This window comes from Zonotrichia albicollis, chromosome 4 (assembly GCF_047830755.1).
Source record: "Zonotrichia albicollis isolate bZonAlb1 chromosome 4, bZonAlb1.hap1, whole genome shotgun sequence".
NCBI lineage: Eukaryota > Metazoa > Chordata > Aves > Passeriformes > Passerellidae > Zonotrichia > Zonotrichia albicollis.
This window is the reverse complement of record NC_133822.1, coordinates 9,302,599-9,322,664: the sequence shown is the minus strand read 5'-3', so window position 1 is coordinate 9,322,664 and position 20,066 is coordinate 9,302,599. Positions and strand designations below refer to the sequence as shown.

At 39.5% G+C, this 20,066-nt stretch overlaps 1 protein-coding gene across 2 annotated transcripts in view; it reads right to left on the bottom strand.

Moving 5' to 3' along the window:
• SEMA3D (semaphorin 3D) overlaps positions 1–20,066 on the bottom strand; it is a 145,245-nt gene that overhangs the window by 40,953 nt on the left and 84,226 nt on the right. For both annotated transcript variants that reach the window (XM_074538772.1, XM_074538771.1), the window contains exons 6-8: positions 17,238–17,331; positions 13,872–14,000; positions 7,403–7,545 (exon numbers count right to left, since the gene is read on the bottom strand). In XM_074538772.1, the coding sequence (XP_074394873.1) occupies positions 7,403–7,545; positions 13,872–14,000; positions 17,238–17,331 (366 nt within the window). The remainder of the gene's footprint in view (positions 1–7,402; positions 7,546–13,871; positions 14,001–17,237; positions 17,332–20,066) is intronic.

Here is a 20,066-nt window from a genome sequence, read left to right as displayed (position 1 = left end):
GTTGGAGTGAGAAAGCAGGTCTCTACCAAATTACATTGAGAATTCAAATATCAGATGTCCCACTTCCATGAGCATAGGTAATTGTATGGCTTTCTGACATTCAGGAAGACTGCTGTTTAAATGGCACAGTTTAAATTTTGCGAAGTAATTTAAGGTCATGTCATGCACCTCTCTTGGGAATCTTCCAAGGAAATTTCAGTTTTCTGATCTGCAATTTATGTGCAATTAAGCAAAACAATTTAATTGCAGATTAAGTTCTTTCAAACCATCTAGCTAAAGAGAAGTTCACATGAGAATAAAAGCCATCAGAAAAGATACTGCTCTATGATCAAATGATTTAAAAATCAACTTATATTAAAGACTTTCCGTTGTATCTATTTCCTATTCTGTTGTATCTTGTATACTATATAAATATAGCTTCATTAAAATGAACAAATGTTAGTCTTGGAATCCAGTAGGCAGGAAAACAGATGGCAACAAAACTAAAGAACATCTGCATCTTTGGGGATTTAAATCTCTTATTTGCTTGTAAGTAACAGTGACAAATTGATCATTAGAACAAAAAGTGCAGTTATCTGAAAAATCAGTCTACATCAAAGATGTCAAACACTGTGATTCATAAAACTTTAAAGACAGTAATTATCCTGAACAGCCTCTAAAAGGAAGGAAAAAAAAAGGGAAGAAAAAAGAAAAAAGACAATGAGTGGAATTTCTAGAAGCAGGTTATTAATTACAGCCAGTGGCAAGATGTGCAAAAGGACTACCCAAAGAGAATTCCTAGCCTGAATAAAAGGAAATGTTGGGAACAGAGAGGAAAAGTGCTGAAACTGCAAAAGGCCCTGGAGCCTTTCTCTTATTGAAGCTTAGCTATGTGACAAAGCTATTAGAAACAAATGGCATCCCCTGAAGCAAAGCCTTATATTTGGAGGAAAAAACCTCCAACCTTGTAGCTGACTCTATAAATGGAGGAACAGCCAACAGCCTCCTTTCAACTTCTGTCTTCAGGTTCACAGTTCTTTCTATAATTATTTTGTTTTACTTTGCATATTCTGTCCCCACTCAACTCTGTTAGGTACCAACCTAACACAGGAAAGTTAAATTGCTCCTTCAGGAATTCAGATGCAAAATTTCTTGTCAAAACCATATGAATGTAGATGAAGATTCCTCCTGTGATTTCATCGGGCTGCAGGTGAAAACATCAAGCTACACATGAAGTGTGACTTGAGAAAGAATAAAAGCACACTTATAATTGTAAGTTGTAATAATGATATTATATAAGTTATTACAATTATAATAATTACATAATAATTATTATAAGTTATAATAATTTATAATAGTACTTGAATTATAAGCAAGAGAAAGAAGGCACATCAGACTTCAGAACTTCGACTGCTCTCCTATGGATATATCAAGTAAACTTGGGGAAGTTATTTCTCCTCTGTGTCTGCAGTTTCTATCTGACAATGAGGTGGGGACTCTTTAGCTCCTGCTCCTCAACCAGTCTTGTTTTTATTGAGAAAGTACACTGAGCATGCATAACTGTTTGGTTCATCACAGAAAATGTTGATTTTTGTTTTGGAAAATATTTAAACATCACACCCAGAAGTTTCTACCAAATTATCTTTGGATAGGATCCAGACTGGAAAACCTAACTAGACAGCAAAAAAAAATTCTGGACTGTTACTAAACATGCCATGAAAAAATCCCCAAAATCCAGAAACTGACAGGCTCAGGTAAAGACAAGGATGGCTTGGGACAAATAAAAGAATAAAAACAGGAATGCATGATAATCAGTTTCCTCACTTGGACATATACAAGTGCCTGAAGCCGCTTGAATTTGATATTGTGACCACAACATTGATAACCACAGGCTGAGAGCTGGGAAGGGCATAAGACCAAAGAACAAAGGTTGGTCATCATCTTAAAAAGTCCTTTAAAATCTGGAATCCTGAAACATCTGCATTTACAACACTGTACTCAATCACCAATAGCAAAACTGCAAACCATGGTACATTTTTATAGTAAATGTACTGACAGGGGGAAAAAAAAGACAGGGAGATAATTCAATCATGTGAGGAAAACTTAAAAATCAGAAAGTCATTATTTGTACTCTTACAGATATTTGAACATCAGAGCAAAAGCACTCACAAGTCAGGGATTTGGGATTAGCCATAGGAACTTCAATTAACTCTAGAGGTTTCCACTTCTGAGCCAAGGTGTACTGGCAGTATCTTATGCAATGTCTCTCTGGCAACTAGGATGGCTTCCAACTCCAAACAACTCCAGCTGCTTTGGAGGTTGTGCAGCTGCATTTCCATAATCCAGTTTTTAAGGATCTATCTTGACACTGCAACTTATTTCTCACTTTCCCTGAGGCTCAGTAAAATTCAGTCACACCTCTTTACATATAAGCATATCTAACCTATTTTTGCCTCATCTGTAAATCATGATTTCCCCTTTCAAAATACTAATTATTGAAACACGCCCATGAGGGACAGAAATTTACAAAACTTCCTATACTTATATAACCCTTGCCGAAAAGGAAAGTTGGACCAAAAGACCTGACAAAGCCTGATGTTATATCTCTTAATCCATCACAGTTAGACGCAGATACTCTATGGAACTGGACAATCTCCAACACATCAGCCCATAAAAATGAAATCATCATGATGAGCATCTGCTTTTCTACATGATTTGAAAACTTTCAAATGGCACATAATGTGCAAATATCAAATTTGGAAGTCCAAGAGGAGTTGATTGCCAAAGGCCTCATGGCTGCAAGGACATTCAGCAGGCAAATGAGGGCCAAGGTTGATCAAGGGATGAATTTTTCAGAGATTTCTTAATAATTATTATTGAGAAATCAAGAAAAAAAATATTTCCTATGTCTGGAGTTGTGGCTAGGCAATATTATGGTGACAAAGGAGGTATGTAAGCATGTAACACACAGGAAGTTAAATCTCGTCTGGAATGAGTTGCCTCCAGAACTGGAAGCAGGATGGCTGCACGAGCATGGCTGTGAGCCCAGATTAATTAGCCCTGCTGAGAACATGTGAACATGGCTATTTGGCTTCCGGGACCTGGCTGGTGCAGCTGATTGGGAAAGCAGGACACTGCCAGGACAGCTCCAAGGGCTTTGGGGACAGATCAATTATCCACACAACAGAAATACCAATAATGACCATGAGCCAGTTATCCCTAGTCACAGTAAAGACATGGCTAGACTATATCCAGGACAAGAAAAACTTCTAACACCAGCAGCCCTGTGGCAAAGTCTGTGGAGAGTCTGGACTTGGAGCCACAGAGGAATAGCTCCCTCCTGCCATTCTGGGAATACAAATTGCTCCAAGCACCAGACAGGAGGCAAGGTCACAGCCTTGAACTCTGCTGATGTTCATGGCTTTGGAAATAAATTACATTACCCAAAGGTGGAATGCAGGGTGTGTCCAGGGCTCTTGACTCAAGAGCTCTTAAAATGATTACATTCCAGTGTGCTTAGAAAGTACAGTTTAACCAAGAGGGCTGTGCCTAATTGCAGTATGCTTTTCCCCAGGTACAGCTTGGTATATATAGGGGTGGAACAGTATTTAAAAAAAGAAAAAAGGGGAAAAAAAGAAAAAAAAAAAGACAAAGAGCTCACTTGTTCCCACTAGAACAAAGGCTGCTTCTGGATACCAAACACTTGGGGAAATATGGGAAAACATCAGGGGCTGAAGTCTGATTTCTTGGCAGTTGAGGTCTTGGAAACCAGCCTCTAAGACTGCAAGCTTTAACTTTTGCAATACATCACCAATACCATTAAAGAGAAGCTTGTAACACAGCAAATGCAAACCGCTGTAATAATAAACAGGATTTTCATACTGCAGCAGAGAGACTACTGCTTTTGGCTATTTTCCACTTCATTCCAATAGGATGAGGTTGTAACTATGAAAAGATGTGTTTCTATATAGATAACAAACAAACAAAGCTCCAACAACTTTCCTCCCTCTTCAAAACTTTTTCTGTGATTTCTCTATGTTAGATTTTTATTTCTCCCTTTATTTGAGTGGGGAAAATAGGAGGGAAAATTGTGTCCTTTCTAGGGCTAGACTTGTACATATACAAGGTTAGAATTAGAATTCTACCATCATTTAGCAGTGAGTATGCACAAAAATGAGGCTGGCTTGCTACTGGACTGCACAGGGCACAGTGTATGGATGCTGAAATTGTATTTTTTTTCAAAACGTTCCTCAATGTGTAATGACTCTGTACTGTCTTTCATGATGCAAAGTGGTTCAGGATTGTGGGCTGTAAAATCTTATGCCTGTGTTTATAGAAATAGGAATAAGTGGATTCATGCTCTTAAGAAGTTAAGGTTTGTGTGATCAATTAATATATATATGTCTAACTGCATGCATTTTAAAAAATAAATAAATTTTGCTCGCTAAAACAGTTATTTTTCTTTTTGGTTGTGGCCTTATATGAAAAGAAAGCCAATAACCCCAAACACTGCAATTTATGTAAGTATGAACGCAACAGAAATAGTATCAGGTACTGCAGATAAGGCAATGATACTTTTACTGGCTTGCTCAAACCAAAAACAGGAAATGCCATTTGCCATGACAAATGACACAACTGGCTCTGAAAGTGGCTGCTGAAAGCAGCTCCTCCCCAGTGCCAGTGGCACAGAGAGATGATGCAGAGCTGAGTGGGGCTGAGCAGAGCTGCAGCACAGGCTGCAGGGCACTGGGTGCAGATGCTCTGCTGAGCAGGACAAGGCACAGCTGCTGGACTCTGGGCAAAGAGCTGCCAGCAAGAGCACTGCAGTCTTCTGGTTCGGAAAGTAACTGGGAAAGGGGAATTCTTTCCTGAGATTTTCCCTAAGGGAGGGGATCACTGAGAGATCGTATTGTTGAACCCTTGGAAATTAGCCAAAGAATAGGCTGCATTGACTGAGCTTCTTACTAAAAACAAATCCTGTTCTAATTTCAGCATGTGTTCCTGGCATTAATGGACAGGAGCCCTAAGGCAAGGCGAGGTAGAGAGAAATCAAGTTCTAGTAGAAAAAAACTGTGTTTACACCAAGCAAACTACTTCAGAAGTTGCTGAGCTCCTCCCAAATGCTGTTATTCTCTGCTTAAGAGGGAAAGAAGGAAAGCCTTAACTCTGTGCAGTACAGATCACATTAACGAGACAGTGCAATTAGAAATTGTTGTTATCAATTGTTGCAATCAAAGGCATTGTTCCCATGTCACAGACAATTAAGCACAGCAGATGTTTCATACCACAGCACAGATCCAAAATATCTCAGTCCATGAACAGGCAAGTCTATTTGCACATTTAATTTCTATCAAATATCCATAATAATTCTATTTCTTTATAATAATTAGAAATACATTTTTTAAATTTGTTGGTAATTAAGACAAATATAAAAAAGCAGGAGTCTGGATTATCAAAAGAATTCTGCAACCAGTGCTCAGTAAATAAAGAAGACAGTGTAGAACTATTAATAATAATCACCTTGCTTATCAGTTTTCATTGTTTTGGTTTGACTACTAAAAATAAAATTCATGACATATTTCCCATTAACATGATTACTCTACATATTCATTCTCATTTGAGGTATGATTATACACAGTCATTAGGATTTCCTAACAATACATTTGCTTTTATTATGATAGCTTATCTCCCTTTTTCTCTAGGTAAAGGATGCTGGTTTTCTCTAGCCAATATATCTTAGTTTACTATACACTCTCATGTGCCTTGGCTTGAAAATGCTGTCTATCAATTTCTCCTAATGCATTAAGTGCTCTCTCACAATCAGCAAATGCCATGTCTAGCAGCAAATCATAAATGTTTGCATTTCCATTCTGTCATTAATCACTCTACTGTGAAATACCCAGCTAAAGATTATCCATTCTTTCGTCTGGCTAAAAACCTACTAGAGAACTGATTTATGAATGAGTGTTTTGTTATCTTAACACTTTAGGTCAAGGACAGAAGTGTGAAATGGCTGTGGCCACTGAAATCTCAGGTGGAGCTGGGAGTTTGCTGGACTGCAGAGCAGCTGCAGATCTACACATCCATACACTTGTCCACTCTTTGTTTTTTTCCAGTGTGTGTCCACAGCTGAAGGAGTGCTCTTCTCCCACACACATCCTATTGCAAATCACAAACACTTTTGTTCATGTACTAATTTTCAAGTTTCTTCAGAGTCACTGCTCAGAAATTGCAAGTCTGTTAATGATTCTGAACAAAATCATAGAAATGTACCTACTTGTGTGACTTCTGTGGTGCTGCTGATACCCAGTTTATCACAATACAAACATTTGCTCAAAGCTTATGTTTACTATGTTACTAATATGAAGGCAGCTTTCAAGTTCCATTTTCCTGATTTTTACCAGTGATTCCTGAGGACCCAAAGACAGGATGAGAGCACTTCCACTAACTGCTTCTGTTACTACAGAATAGAGGGACAGAATGTTCTAGGGGACAATGGACTGGAGAGAGTGTGCATGTGACACAGAAGTCTACAAACCCTTCTGCTACTGTGGGTGGTGACCTCAGTGAAATCATCAGGCTGCTAAACAGTAAACTACACTGAGTGCTGTCTTCATCTGCAGGAATTGTTTTTCTTTTCTTCTTGTCTTTTGAGGAGGCTTCTGCCCTTTGGAGAGATGCTTCTCCAAAAAGACTGAAGCTTATGAAAGCTTCAGTCTCTATATACTATTGAGGCACAAATCTTTCATAAAGGGCAAACCAAAGCAGAATGAAGGGGAAAGTGAAGGAGTAATCATTCAAAGGAGGTCAGGCATCAGCCAAATTAACTTTTTACATTGCAGGAGACCCAGGGGCTCGCTCCTCCTGGTGAATGGGTCAAGAATTGCTCTTCTTCCAAAGGGAGGAAACCTCCAGGCAGATGTGGGTGTATCTCAGAAAGTGCGTATTTCCTTAGCCTCCCCTCACCCCAGTGGGTTATCAGGAATGTGCAGAAACAAATGACTGACCCCAGCTCTCAGCAATGCCCAGGAATGGTCCACAGAGCCAAGCTAAGGAATGGGTTTGAACATCCATGCATCAATGGGCACTTTCCACAAAACCCCAAATACCTTGCCACTGTGCTCACTTTGACTCATCCATCCTCACTGGAAGCTCATGAAACAAAACATGATATTGTTGCACTGAAGGTCAATACTTTACTGTTTGGACACAGGATTATAATTTATAAACCTATTAGCTTTTTTAAAAGAGGTGCAGAGTCGATACTAAGTCTATTTTATGCCAAGTAAATTTCTGATGGCATTAGTAATCAATGTTCAGAAAAATTACTACAGCGGCTCATTGGGTAACAAAGGGGAAAATACGTTTCTCACAGAAATAAACAACACTTGCTTAATTTTTATCAAAACTATAGAGTCCTCACCTTACAAACTCTCCCAACTCTGGAGAGGATTGTCTTGTCAGATGTGCCACTATCTTGAGATATTTCTCGAAAAAAGAAGTAGATTTTATCATCATCTGGGTTATAGGTATCTGGGATAGGAAAAGTTCCAATGAATTTCGCTCCTGGAAATTGAAAGAAAAATGGGGTTAAAAATCTGAAGAAAAGCCTTAGCACTTGCTGTTAAACGCTGCATTTATGTTACATCTTTCAGTGAAATAAAAATATTATATAGATATGCAGCAGCAACTTTCTTACTAACTCCAAGTGAAAATCACCATGGAATCTGAAGTATTTATTCTCAGGCTAGTGTTTTTGTGTGCAGATCTTACTACCACTTGCAAAAGTATGCAGCACTTGTTATCATTCTTTATTTGGAGACAGACTAAGTCTCAGTACAAAGCATTGCCTACACAGATCTACCTCACTGCTTTTTCCTCCAAACTGAAGCTAAGTAGATTTTCTGAAATCACCTGGTAGAATTTAAATTTATTTAATTAACTCATGGCAGCAGTTATCAATACAGAACTATACTACTGTTTACTAGACATAGCTTGCAAAGAAATGTTTCCCACATATCTGTGATGTGGCAATCTTACTGACTGTATCTACCAAATCTGTGGAGTTTTAAACTTTTTTTTTTGGTCAGGGTTGGGATTAAATGCATGAGATGGTATTTTTTGTTTGGATTTAGATGTTTATTAGTTCTTTTTTATATTGTAGTCTCACAAACTGTGAGTTCTGTAGTACTTCATTTTAACAACCTAAAAAATGGAGCCATATCTCTCCCTCTATGAGGCTTTTTAAGGATAAACTATTTAATTAAAAAATGATACTTAAATTATTTTTTCTTTTTAGCTCAATAACTAACTACTTGTAGTTTGTAATGTGGACTTTTTATTTAATTATACAATATCACCCAAATCCAGGAAGAAGGTGAAGAAGGACTAGCTTCTGCTTTAAAACTTCAATCTTGTTTTATATATATTACTATTTCTAAAGCTTTAAATTTTAAGTTTTTCACTATGAGATATTACAAACTTCTATTCAAATTATACACTAATAATCTTAGTTTTATCATTTAATTTTGGAAATTTTCTCTATGGCCTGAGGTCAAATGTAGTGTTCTCTTGGGGATCAATGTTTGTCAGCGCAGAAAGTCTAAAATTCTCAGTAACCAGTGCTGCAACGCAAATCCAACACAGTGCCATGCTGGGATTCCCCAGTTAGCACAGCAAACTCCAAAACTGGTTGGTCACTCTTAAGGACCCAGCTCCCCGTTCTTGGAAACAGACTGATTGCATCAATGTAATGGTTTGTTTGGGTTATTAAAATCTGCTTTTTGCAAAAAATGCCTCGTTGTGGCATGCTGGGCCATTGCATTACTCCTGGTCTCCTCCAAGGCAAGTGTGGATGTCTGCCTGCATCTTGCAGGCACGCTTACAGGGCCAAGATGTTCCTCACTGCTCCCAAGATCCCTCATCCATGGCCTCCCATCCTGCTCTACCTGCCCACTAGTTGAGGGCTTTTGTTTTAGGTGTTGGGGTTTCTTGTTTGTTTGTTTTCATTGTAATTTTGCACTAAAATCAGAAACTGAAGCAATTCCAGGGTCCATGACTGCAGCACAGCAGGCAACAACCCTGCCTTGCACAAATGAACCAGCTACTTGGGGTAGGGGTTTTTAAGACATTCCCCAGCATGCTGCAATAGATGAGCTCTTCTGAGGGCACTTGGATCAATGGTGCTTTTCTTTAAACAGAAGTGGCTATACAAATACAGTGCAAAGAGACCCTTGACTCTAAAATACATTCTTTCAGCAATAAAACCCCCAGTATCAGGTAGGCTGCAGTAGAAAGCAATAAGGAGGGTGGTGTAAGAATGCAGAGCAAACAGAGCACACTGTTTATATGGGGGAATACTATTATCAGCTTTCAATATATCTTCATGCCTTTGTCCTTTTCATAATGATTGTTACTTTATATTAGCCTTGAGGAATTTTCACCATGAACTCCACAGTACACATAGAAAAAAAAGGGAGCCCTTGATTCAAAAGTTTGCAGTCTGAGACAAAGGGCCTGAGACAAAATGGGATGTGTTTAAGTGCTCAGTGTGCACCTTTGTGACAGAAGAGTAAATTTATGGGTGAAAATAGTCACAGTGCTGCTTCCATTTTAAACCTTTCTGTCACTAGAGAATGGTGTCAGCAGAAAACATGAAATGATGCAGGCATCAAGATCTATAAATTTAAGTCAGGATTTCAAAACGAGCTTGAGGAAAATATTCCTTACCCCTCAGGGCCTGTAAGGCTACTTTGAAGATTAGATCTCTAAGCATGAATAAATACATAAATATGCTTCTAGTATGGTTTCTTAAATGTGTGGTTAGCAAAATAGCCATTTAAGAGGAAACCTGTGAAATTCTTCTATTCCATGTTTTTGAAAGTCACATCCTTTTTTTTCCTTAATCCACATTCACAGAACAAAACACTGAATGTACGAGGGGTTGAAGATTAAACTTCATTGCTTTCCTTGGCAAGCCAAATGCAAAAATAAATGTCTCAATACCAATTCCTGGAACACATTTAGAAGAATCACTAACTAATTAAAGGAACACCAATATTTAACGATTTTAAATCACAACTGAAAATACTGAAATTGAAAGTTAAATTCGAGCAGAAATACATTGTAAAAGATATGAAGATGAAGTAAAAATAATTAAATGGAAGAGATCATGACCTCAAAAGCACGTAATGTTCTGTAACTGAGATTTTTGTCTCATCTTTTCTAACCCATCTATCCAAAATATAAAAGTGCATTTAAACTAACTGTGAATTAGGCTTTTGGATTCTTTTCATGGGAGAAAAAACTAATTATGATGATTTTAAATGACTGTTTTCCCACAGACAGATCTATCCCCCCTACTATTTGCTTCAGCAGCAGATCTTCCCACATATTAAGCTCATGGCTAGATTGCAAGTAACCAGCCCAGGGATTAATGGCTTCATGAGCTCTGGCAATAGATGGTACATGTGCTGCTTGTGCTTTTTTCATGTGGTCTGATGGGAAAAGCTGATACAGCTGGTTCTTCACTGCAGGGGTGGCTGTTGGTTACCTGCTGGCCATCACCCCCTTCAGTGCAACCTAGGGAGAACTTAGGCTCAGAAAAAGAGACCCACAAAGCAGTGGCTGTGCCAGAGCACAAAGAAATGAAAAAGCAGCCCAAAACAGTGGGAAGCAGCACCTCTGTGTAGCTGGGCTGACAGAAATACATGGTATGACAGAATACAAAGGACAGTGCTTACCTCATTTACCATAACCACCTAGAAGTCAAGCTCCTAACCCATTCTCAGCCAGATTCACTCTCAGGGAGGGACAAAGTGACAATGAATAATCCTATTTTAAGACAGATTCCTACAATAGGCAGGGTGAGTCACCCTCTGGAAGTGTCACCTCACTCAGTAAATTACAGGGGCAAGCAAAAGGACTGAGCTCAGACAGGATGCTACATTTGCTTTTTAGAGCTAAGGGAGCTGAATTCCATCCAAAGTTCACAGGATATAAAGAACTCATTGCCTCCAAGACTTTGCCCTGGAAAAGACGACTAAATTGCTATGAAAAAAGTGAAAAGGGAAAACAAAAAGAGATGAATGCAATTCAAGGAACCCCTCATTCCAGCTATGGCCTTCCCTTCCTACAGAGGAGGGAGGAATGTGCAGCTGCTCACTGGGTGCCTGTGTGTGGGGCTGTGGAGTGCTCTCTGCCCACGGGGCTGGCACGGGGCAGACTCGGTTCCAGTGGGTGGCTTTGCCATCCGGAGAGGGGCCACCAGCCCCACGTGTCCCATCCCTGGGTGAGACAGCTCCAGTGAGCAGCTGTGGGAACCCCAGAGAGCCCAGCCCTGCTCCCCTCTGCTCCAGTGCCACCCTTGCGGGAGGACGAGCACGTGTGAGCCTGAGTCATGGGAAAGATTAGCTGCCTTCCTCCTTCCCCCTCTGCAGAGCTGCTATTCACTCACTGAGATTAGGACATGTCTTAATTAGCCAAGATAGAGATGCCCTGCAAGGAACTGGAAGGTATCCCACGCATTTTTCCCTCGTGCTTTGTCTTTACCTCCCTTCCCTCAGGGAAGGATAATTTTGTTTCCAGAAACAGAATAAGACTAAACTTTAAAAATATTAAGGTGCATTACAGCAAAACTTCCTTGGCCCTCTGGAAAAAAGCAAGCTGTACATTTTATGCTTATCCTAAGTAAAACATGAGTCATGCATGGTAATAATTTATTTCCAATTGTACAATTATCCAAGTATGTACAACTTTTACTGGAGGTCTAACACATGCTTGGTAAATGGGCAGTAGAAGAGGGGATTTTCATGAGATGGGAGTTTTAAATCTGAAATCAAGTAAATATTTTCTTTATACCAATATCGGGTGAAAGCACAGAAGTATGTAATTGGTAACATTACACAATAAACTAGAAATATATTGGCCACCCCATGGCTTATTGCAAAAATGATGTCGTCATTTCAAGTTGCACTTCAAATTTTCTCCAACCTTAAAAGGACTGTTTCAAAATATTAAAAGCACCTAGTTTATGTCTATGCCTCTTAGCATAACACTGAATGGATTGTGTTTGTGAAGTCTTAGACAGAATTGTGGCTGTAGGGTTTTATATGGCTGGAAACAAGGTAAACCTGAAGAATATATAGGGTCTTCAGTGTTTATATAGTGTGGGGCAATTTTCACCTCACAGTCTAGCACACTAAAGCTGTTTTTCAGACCCAGACATATTAATATACTGTTCTCCTTAGAAAAGTTTCACAAATACAGATGCTTTAAGTGAAAACAGAATAAATTGTGAATCAATCTAAATGAGAGCAGAAAGGCAGACACCTCCCCCCACTCAAACATTTAAACATTTCTCAAACCTATAGTTTATTCTGTTTTCTTGTACTGTTCCCTTGCCTCAAACTGCTCATGAAGAAACAATAATAAGAGAAAGAAATGTTTGAAAATGTATTCTTAAGCTACAAGTTCTTTTGGACTGGCAGCTGAACCCTGTAATGCTCATCAATGTGGATCTATACTAATGATTGCACCAGATGCTGCTCAGGGCCAAACCACAGTAAACCTTTGTTTTTACCTTATTACTGCATCCCTTAGGAAAGCAGCTGCCCAGCCACCTTTCCATGCTGAGCATCTGCAGGCCATCAGTGATAAAACTGGATATGCAGTTGCATGGTTAATTAGAATTAGAGAACTGACTCCTGGATGGACCCATTGTGGTTCATATCAGTCCATTTCTTCTCTGCACTGCACAAGAGGTGTGTGGAAATCAGAGATGAGATGGGAGATGTGGGACAAGAAAGACTTTCAGCACAAGAAATGAAAGTGGGATAGGTCAGTGGAGTGAGATTCTTCAATCTCCTATTTGGAAAGGTAAACATGACTTTTAAGTGGCTTTCTCTCCTTATCTTGTAGTAGAAATCCTGGAGTTATGGAATTGCATCTAGATAGAAATTTAGGGCAACAATACAGAATGAAGAGAAGGGATAGGAAAAATTATTAAGGAAAAAAAAAAGAACATTTCCTCTTGTTGAGGTCTCAAAGAGTTAAGAAGCAAAATTATGCTTGTTAGAAGTTGTCTGCTGGGAAGACAACTTAACCCTGTGGTCAGCAGGCCCTGGCCTTACACTGCACCCATAATAGTCACACAGGCATCCTGAGCCAGGACCGGTGTTGCCACATCTTTAAGGACAGTTGACAGCTAAAAGGGGGATGCTTTAATTGAGCAGGGTCAGCTTGTGAGTGAAGTTTTCCATGTTACTCTGTGTGTGGTTTGAGACTGGCTGGGTGCAAATGCAGCCAGTTTTTCAGAGGGTTTACTAGCTCCCAATGTTTTTTAACAGGCAAGAAAAAGCACTGTTTTGCTTGGGAAGCTATTTTAGTGTGCCCTTAGTGGTTTTAAAATGATCCTCACAGCAACAAAGGGTATTTTTCCCCCTAAAAAAGAAAAAAAAAAAGAAAAATACCTCCTAGCAAAAAATGTGGGATTTCTAGTCTGTTGTTTCAACGTGCTATACAGAACAGCTTCTAACAAGTGATTGGAAAATACAGTTTAAAATATGATTCTGACAAGACTGGATATAGAAGCATTTCAGTCATGATATTGCTTCAGTGGTAGGATTATACACAGATATACACATCAAAGACGGAAACTATGATTAAGTCTTATGCTCCCACTCTTCCCTTAATTAGCATTTTCACCTCTGTGACTTTTCTCAAGTGCATTTCTGTTCCACTGAGCTTTTTTAAAAAAGCCTACGTAATCCAAAGCCTCCATGATACAATATCTATATTTATAGTTACTGGACATATATTTATATAAGGAAGGAGCTATTAACTTCAGAGGCAGGCACAATGCAAATGACAACAGCATATGTTTGGGATCTTACCAGTAAGCCAGTAATGTTCAGAAATGTCAGTTCTGATGTAATGGTGGTCGTGAGAAGGGCCCAGAGAACGTGTCAGAGAAGTGTCTTTGCCAAGGAAATCAGAAGCTGTTCCAGCATAAAGATACTCATCTGCAAATAAAAAAAAAATAGGGTTCCTACAGCTGTGGCATAAAAAAAAGGCTATTTACATTTTGTTGGGTGAACAACACCTGTGTTTAATTGGTCTATAAACTAATTTAATGCTTTAAAATATTATTATTGGGTCATATTTTAATGGGTTTTTCGGTTCTGTGAATTTATTTACTTTTAAATGAGAGTGATATTTGTAACTATATGTCTGAGAAGTAACACAGTCAATGCCTAATTTTCAGATCTTTTAGGTACTCAGGAAAGTAAATTTCCCAGGCTTTAATGGCAACTGGGCTCTTAAGGATATAAATGTCTATTTAATCAGAACACCCTGTCCCATGCACTTGGGAGCCAGGGTAAGGGCATGGCCACCTGTCCATTCCAGCTACTCCCGTGTCCCAGGACTGCCATGGCCCCAATGGCTTTGCTGCTCCTGAGCCAGAAAAACAGAATGGATGCTGCCCCACTGGAATGCTGCAGCCTGGCCCATTCCTGGAGCAAGGATCTCTATCCAACAGTTAATTCACAAAGAGAGGAATTCAGGCACAAATTCAGGGAATTTGTGTAAATGGCAGCAATATGGCTACAGACACAAATCATCATCATTTTAACACAGAGTGCTCTCCCTGAAATAAAGGACACATTTTGCTTGAATAAGGCAGCCAGAATCTGCCTCACAAGGACACTACAGCTGTAACACAGTGCCCTGAGCTTGCTGCAACTGCAGTCACTATTTGCTCTTCTGCCCCTTTTGTGGGCAATGAAAATGCTAAGGAATGCACAATATTTTCTGTTTCCCTTCATATCTCAGTACTTTTCAAAAAGAAAACAAAGAAACAGCATCACTGTAAACCTTTTTTTGTTTTTTACCATATAGTGCATTTTAAAATACTCCTTTTTCTGTAAAATAACAAGCTTTATTTGTTGGAGAGGGTTTTTGTTTTATTTTGTTTAATGAGTTGCAGAAATAAATCCCTAGAATTCATAAAAACAAAAAAGTTCATGTTCACAAATTATAATTTTACAAAAAGCAATATGATATATAAAAATTCCATTCCAAAAGTTCCTCATCCAGGTTTTCTGACACTCCTGGGTTGAAACATTTCACAAGATCTTTTAGAGAGAAGCCTTTGTTGAGTGTGAATGCAGAATAAATACCATTCAACTCTGATGTTTGTGCTTTCATTTGCGAAAGATGTAAATGCACTTAAAAAAATAAGATCAAGGGAGGGAAAAAAATCAACAAACCAACCCACAACCCATGATCCACAAGCACTTTATTTGTCAAAAAAAGATCTATCATCTTTCTTTTTACCTCATTATTATTGTTACTTCTGTATTATTTCCATGACAGTTGTGGAAAGCACATCTTTCAGACAGCGTGTTGCCTTTGTAAAGAAACAATCGTGCATTCTGAAAGGTATTTGTCATAATGAGGGATGGGCAGGGTAATTGGTGTTTGCTAAGTGACAGGCACTCTGTGATCGATACATCTGAAGGGCCAACAGAAATTCTCCATCCTTGCTCAGGCTCTGCTGACAAGGCATTTTCAGCACTTCTCTCAGCTTTTGGTATCTCTCATTCCAAGTTTCTGTAGCGACCTGGACAGTTTTGGTTAGTGGTAATTTGTGAGGATGGATGATGAACAGGTGATTTTTCAGTCAAAAAACTACTTTATCTATGGGTCTACTTGAAGTGATATGTCATCTAGTACTAGACCACTTATTTCTACAAAGAATGAAAATTACTCAGCTGCATTAACTTACATATATGAGTGAAAATATAGTTAGATATTACTTAGCTTGTAAATGTGTAACTGAATAAGAAGTGTTCTCTGAAGGATATAAGTAATCTTTACTGCCATTTGGCAGATTAATAAAAGTAGATGGAGAGAAGTCACATGCCAAGGTTACTCTGCTCATTAATGGCAGGGATGGGAAATGATCTCACCTGAGCTCCAGAGCAGCATTTTACCCATGAACCATACTGCTCTCCTAGTTCACTTGGGAATAAGGTAAGCATCCAAAGACAGACCAAAACCCGTTTTTTGGTCAGGCCTGTAACTCCTTTCAGTGCTCCTTGTACATTATTGTGAAGCACTTGACACCAGCAACAGTCAAAAAAGGGGTAGTAGAATACCCAGACCATTAATTTTATCTCTCTCAAAAATTGTTATGTAGCAAAGTTCATGTCTTAGCTAGCTAAAAGACAGCAGCTTCTTCATTTCACAAGATTTAATAGAACAGTCAGAGCATGACAGTGCTACTGAAATTAGGCAATGCTGTAATAAATCACAGAGTTCTACTGCTTGCATTAAAAAAAAAAAAAGTTAAATAAAAAGTTAAAGTTTCTGAACCCCATTTTAAAAATAGACTTCACGGTCATTAAAGAGTACTAGGGGTCTCTGAGAAGAATAAGCACAGGCTTTAATCTATTGTTTTTAATAAAGGAAGTCCTGCCCCATCTGTAGGGTCAGAATCACAAATCATCTATCTTATTATCTGAGAATAAAGACTGAACATTAGTCATATTCTTTTTATAACACAGAGTGACCGATACTTCAAAGCACTGTCACCACTGCTCTTTGGCTGCAAATGAAAACGTCATGGTGCTTCACTCTTATCTTGTGTTCATATGCTCGACGGACAAGTTAAATGAAAATTGTCCAAAGCTATGAACCAAACCATGACAAAAGTAGCTCTTATAGTGATTTGAAATGCAGAGGTCAAGCTGACATTCCAAATGTCAGACCACACAGTACTGCGATGCACGCAGCAGGCAGAGTGCACTATCTGCTCCCTGGCTCCCAGCTTCAGAAGTGGCTGCTCGAGTAAATAGAAACCTCAGAAACGTATTTATGGAAATAGTGCATGTCAGCAGACTTCAAAGGGCAGAACATATTGATAATTGCAGAAAGAGGCCCACAAGGGCTTCAAACACTCTCTGTCCATGTGGGTTTTTTTGTTGTCCTCTTAAAGGAGCAATGACTGGGTGAGGGTGAAACCGCCTTCCCACCCGGCAGACAGAGGCTTCACTGCCATTCTAATGCCTCTGTTTGCACTGCTGCCCCTCCAGCTCTCTGTCTGTCTGCAGCCTGAAGGCTTCCCCAGCTCTGAGAGCACAATGGAAACATGACCAGTGCCACAGGAGCTCCAGCAGTGGCATCTGCTGAACTCCTGGGCTCACCCAGAGCCATTGCAGGTCCGAGGGCAGCACCTGGCTCTGGTGGCTCCTTACCTGCCATCACTGAAGCAAATGGCTGCTGGGGATCGAAGGGGCACTTCAACCTGCCAGACTCCAGGTTCTGGGTATCCAAACGGAACATCATCTCCTGAGAATAAACACAAATTCATTATCTTGGTGTGGTTACAGAGAAAAACTCACTCAGACAGCCAGTTCTGCTAGTGCACAAAGTGAAGGTGTGTTAGACCATGCAGCTGTCATCTCAGCATTGACGTTTACAGTCTGTGTCTGTTTCATATCTGGATTTTTTCACTCAGTGTTTTACTGTATCCTGGTCACTCTGTAGTGAAACACAAATCTTAAAAAAAAACAAAAACCAATTATTTTCAGAAAAGAAGAGATGCATTGTTCATTTCTACTTCAATTAAAAGCTGGATTGTACTTAAAAGGCACTGGCTTCTATTTGGGAAAGTGCTGATAGACTGTATTGCAACAGGAGACCCTGAAGGGATTCTGGCTGACTCTGAAATTTCTCCAGGGACTGCTGAATAATGTTCACAACAGACACAGTTCAGACCCTTTTAAAATGAAAGCAACATATGCTCTCTCTTATTATTTTTAACAAGGCTAAAGATATGAGAGATATCAGAATAGTTTCTTCCTTGTAGTTTCCAAATACAGTATGATTAATTCCTGGGCCACAGAACAAGAGCATAGAGGAATATAAAGAAAATAAGTTATTTAAAAATTATTGCCAATGTTTTCAGTGGGCAATCAACAACTCTATTCCTGCAGGCATCCATTTGAAGCTTCATTATAGTTCTGAATTGCCAGCAGGGATTCTTTTACTTGCCCCTTTCAATGGTTTCCTGAAAGTACAGTTAAACTGAAATCCATAGCGAGTCCTGCTGAAGGCAAATTGATAGCTCAGAGGAGTAAAGTGAATTTTCTTCAGGTACAGGGACTCTTCAGAATTGTGCTGACTTTAAGAGAGGGGAGATTTCCTACAAAAGTGCTTTTAACATGTTTTCCTTTATCATGCTTTCCTACCTACAGTGATATTTAAAATCCCACTAGTGCTCAGAAATCTAATCAATATATTACAGAGACAAAAATTTAGAAGCTAGTTTAAAAAAAAAATCAAAGCATCTCCATGATTTCAACAATTAAAAATGGATTAAGTGATTTTAATTATTTTAATTATTCCATATCTCTACCTTGCAAGAGGCCAGGAGAGTACAAATGACAGGCAAGTATGTCCAAAGATGGCCACATAGGATTAGACTTCACAACACATTAATTCAATTCATCCTTAATGCACATCAGTTTATAAATGACCAAACCTTTCTATGTTATTGAGGTGCCTCCTAAACTCTCTAGACTCAGAAGACAAAAGCCCAGGATATTGAATAATTAAGCTCCTTAAGAGAAAAGAAAAATCAATTCCAATCTGAGAACATAAATTCAATTTCCTCCAGCAATCCTAGCTCATAGGGAGTGGAATTTGATCATCAAAATACTTGTTACTTTCCCAAACCTGTGGAATATCATGCAAACCAAATTCTCAGGCTGCTGAAGTGAACATAGCAAGGATAAAACTAAACTAAAAATCAGGCTTTTTTTTCCCTGACAATGCTGGTGTCCCATTGTTCTTTGTTCTAGGATGTGGAAGCCTGAGCAGCTCAGAGAACCCTTGCCTTATCACATGGGAGGAGGCTGTCTGCAAGCCCAGCAGTACTCAGGGGACCAAGGGAGTTACAGATCAACATCAAATATTTCAGACTTCCCCCAGACAAACTAATGGACATTACCAGGCATTCACACAGAATTAACCTCCTGCTTTCACTTCAGGCAAAGCTTTCAAAGAAAAGACCATCCCTTGGAGAGCTGTGGCTAACAGCATCAACCAGGCCAAGCCTCTTCTTCACCAGCCAAGAGAAGTTTTGGCAGCGACTCGAGCAATAACAAGACGAGGACTTTAATCCCCTTTAATTGTGTGATCCCGTTGGGGATTTGTACTGCTTCAAAAGCAGTGGCTGCTGTGGTTTTGAGTCACCTGATCCACAGTGTTTTCCTCTCTGTTTTCATAGCACTGGCACTGGCCAGGAGAGCACTGTGCACCTCCACCAGCAGCCTTCAAAGGTCAGCAGAGCACTGCCTGGCTTCCCACCCTCCATGAGGCTATCTCAGGGCCTGGCTCTTTCAAGCACCCTACATTTTCCTGGAGAGGCTGCTAATTACCCCACACTCATTATCTATTATTATAACCCAAAGATTTAAATTAAAAAAAAAAAAATTAAAAGGTGAGGGATGGAAAAAAGAAAAAATTCTAAGAGAATGGATTTCCTGGCTTCAGTTCCTACAAGGAGACATTTTCAACTGCCTGTCAAATTCATATCACTCTGCCTATCCCCAGCACCCTCCTGCCTTGTCACATTTATCTGGAGAGGCGGTGGAAGGATGGTGGCTGAAGAGTGTTTGGGCCTCTAAGAAGGAAAGGGAAAATATGCCTGATGCCATTCAAGGCTGATAAGTGAGTAGGAGGCTGCAGAAGAGCTGCTCTGCCAGAAGAGGCAGGAGCAGTGCTGAACACTGTCCAACCTACCCCTGCAGCTGAGCAACCAGGAGGAATGTGGGAGAGGCAGGACTGGGGGACAGTGAGGGGATTAGGAAATACAATACCAGGATTCTTCTTCCATTTCCTCTCACAAGGTAATTGGTCATGTCTAGCTGAGACAGACCCCTTGTCTAGACTGGCTGGACTGAACAGTCAGACCAAATCCATAATTTCATAAGGTCTGGTGAAAACAACCTTCACAAATGAAGTAGATGAAATGAAGTAGGGCAATGATAGAGTGAATAAAGAATCTTGCTAATGACCCA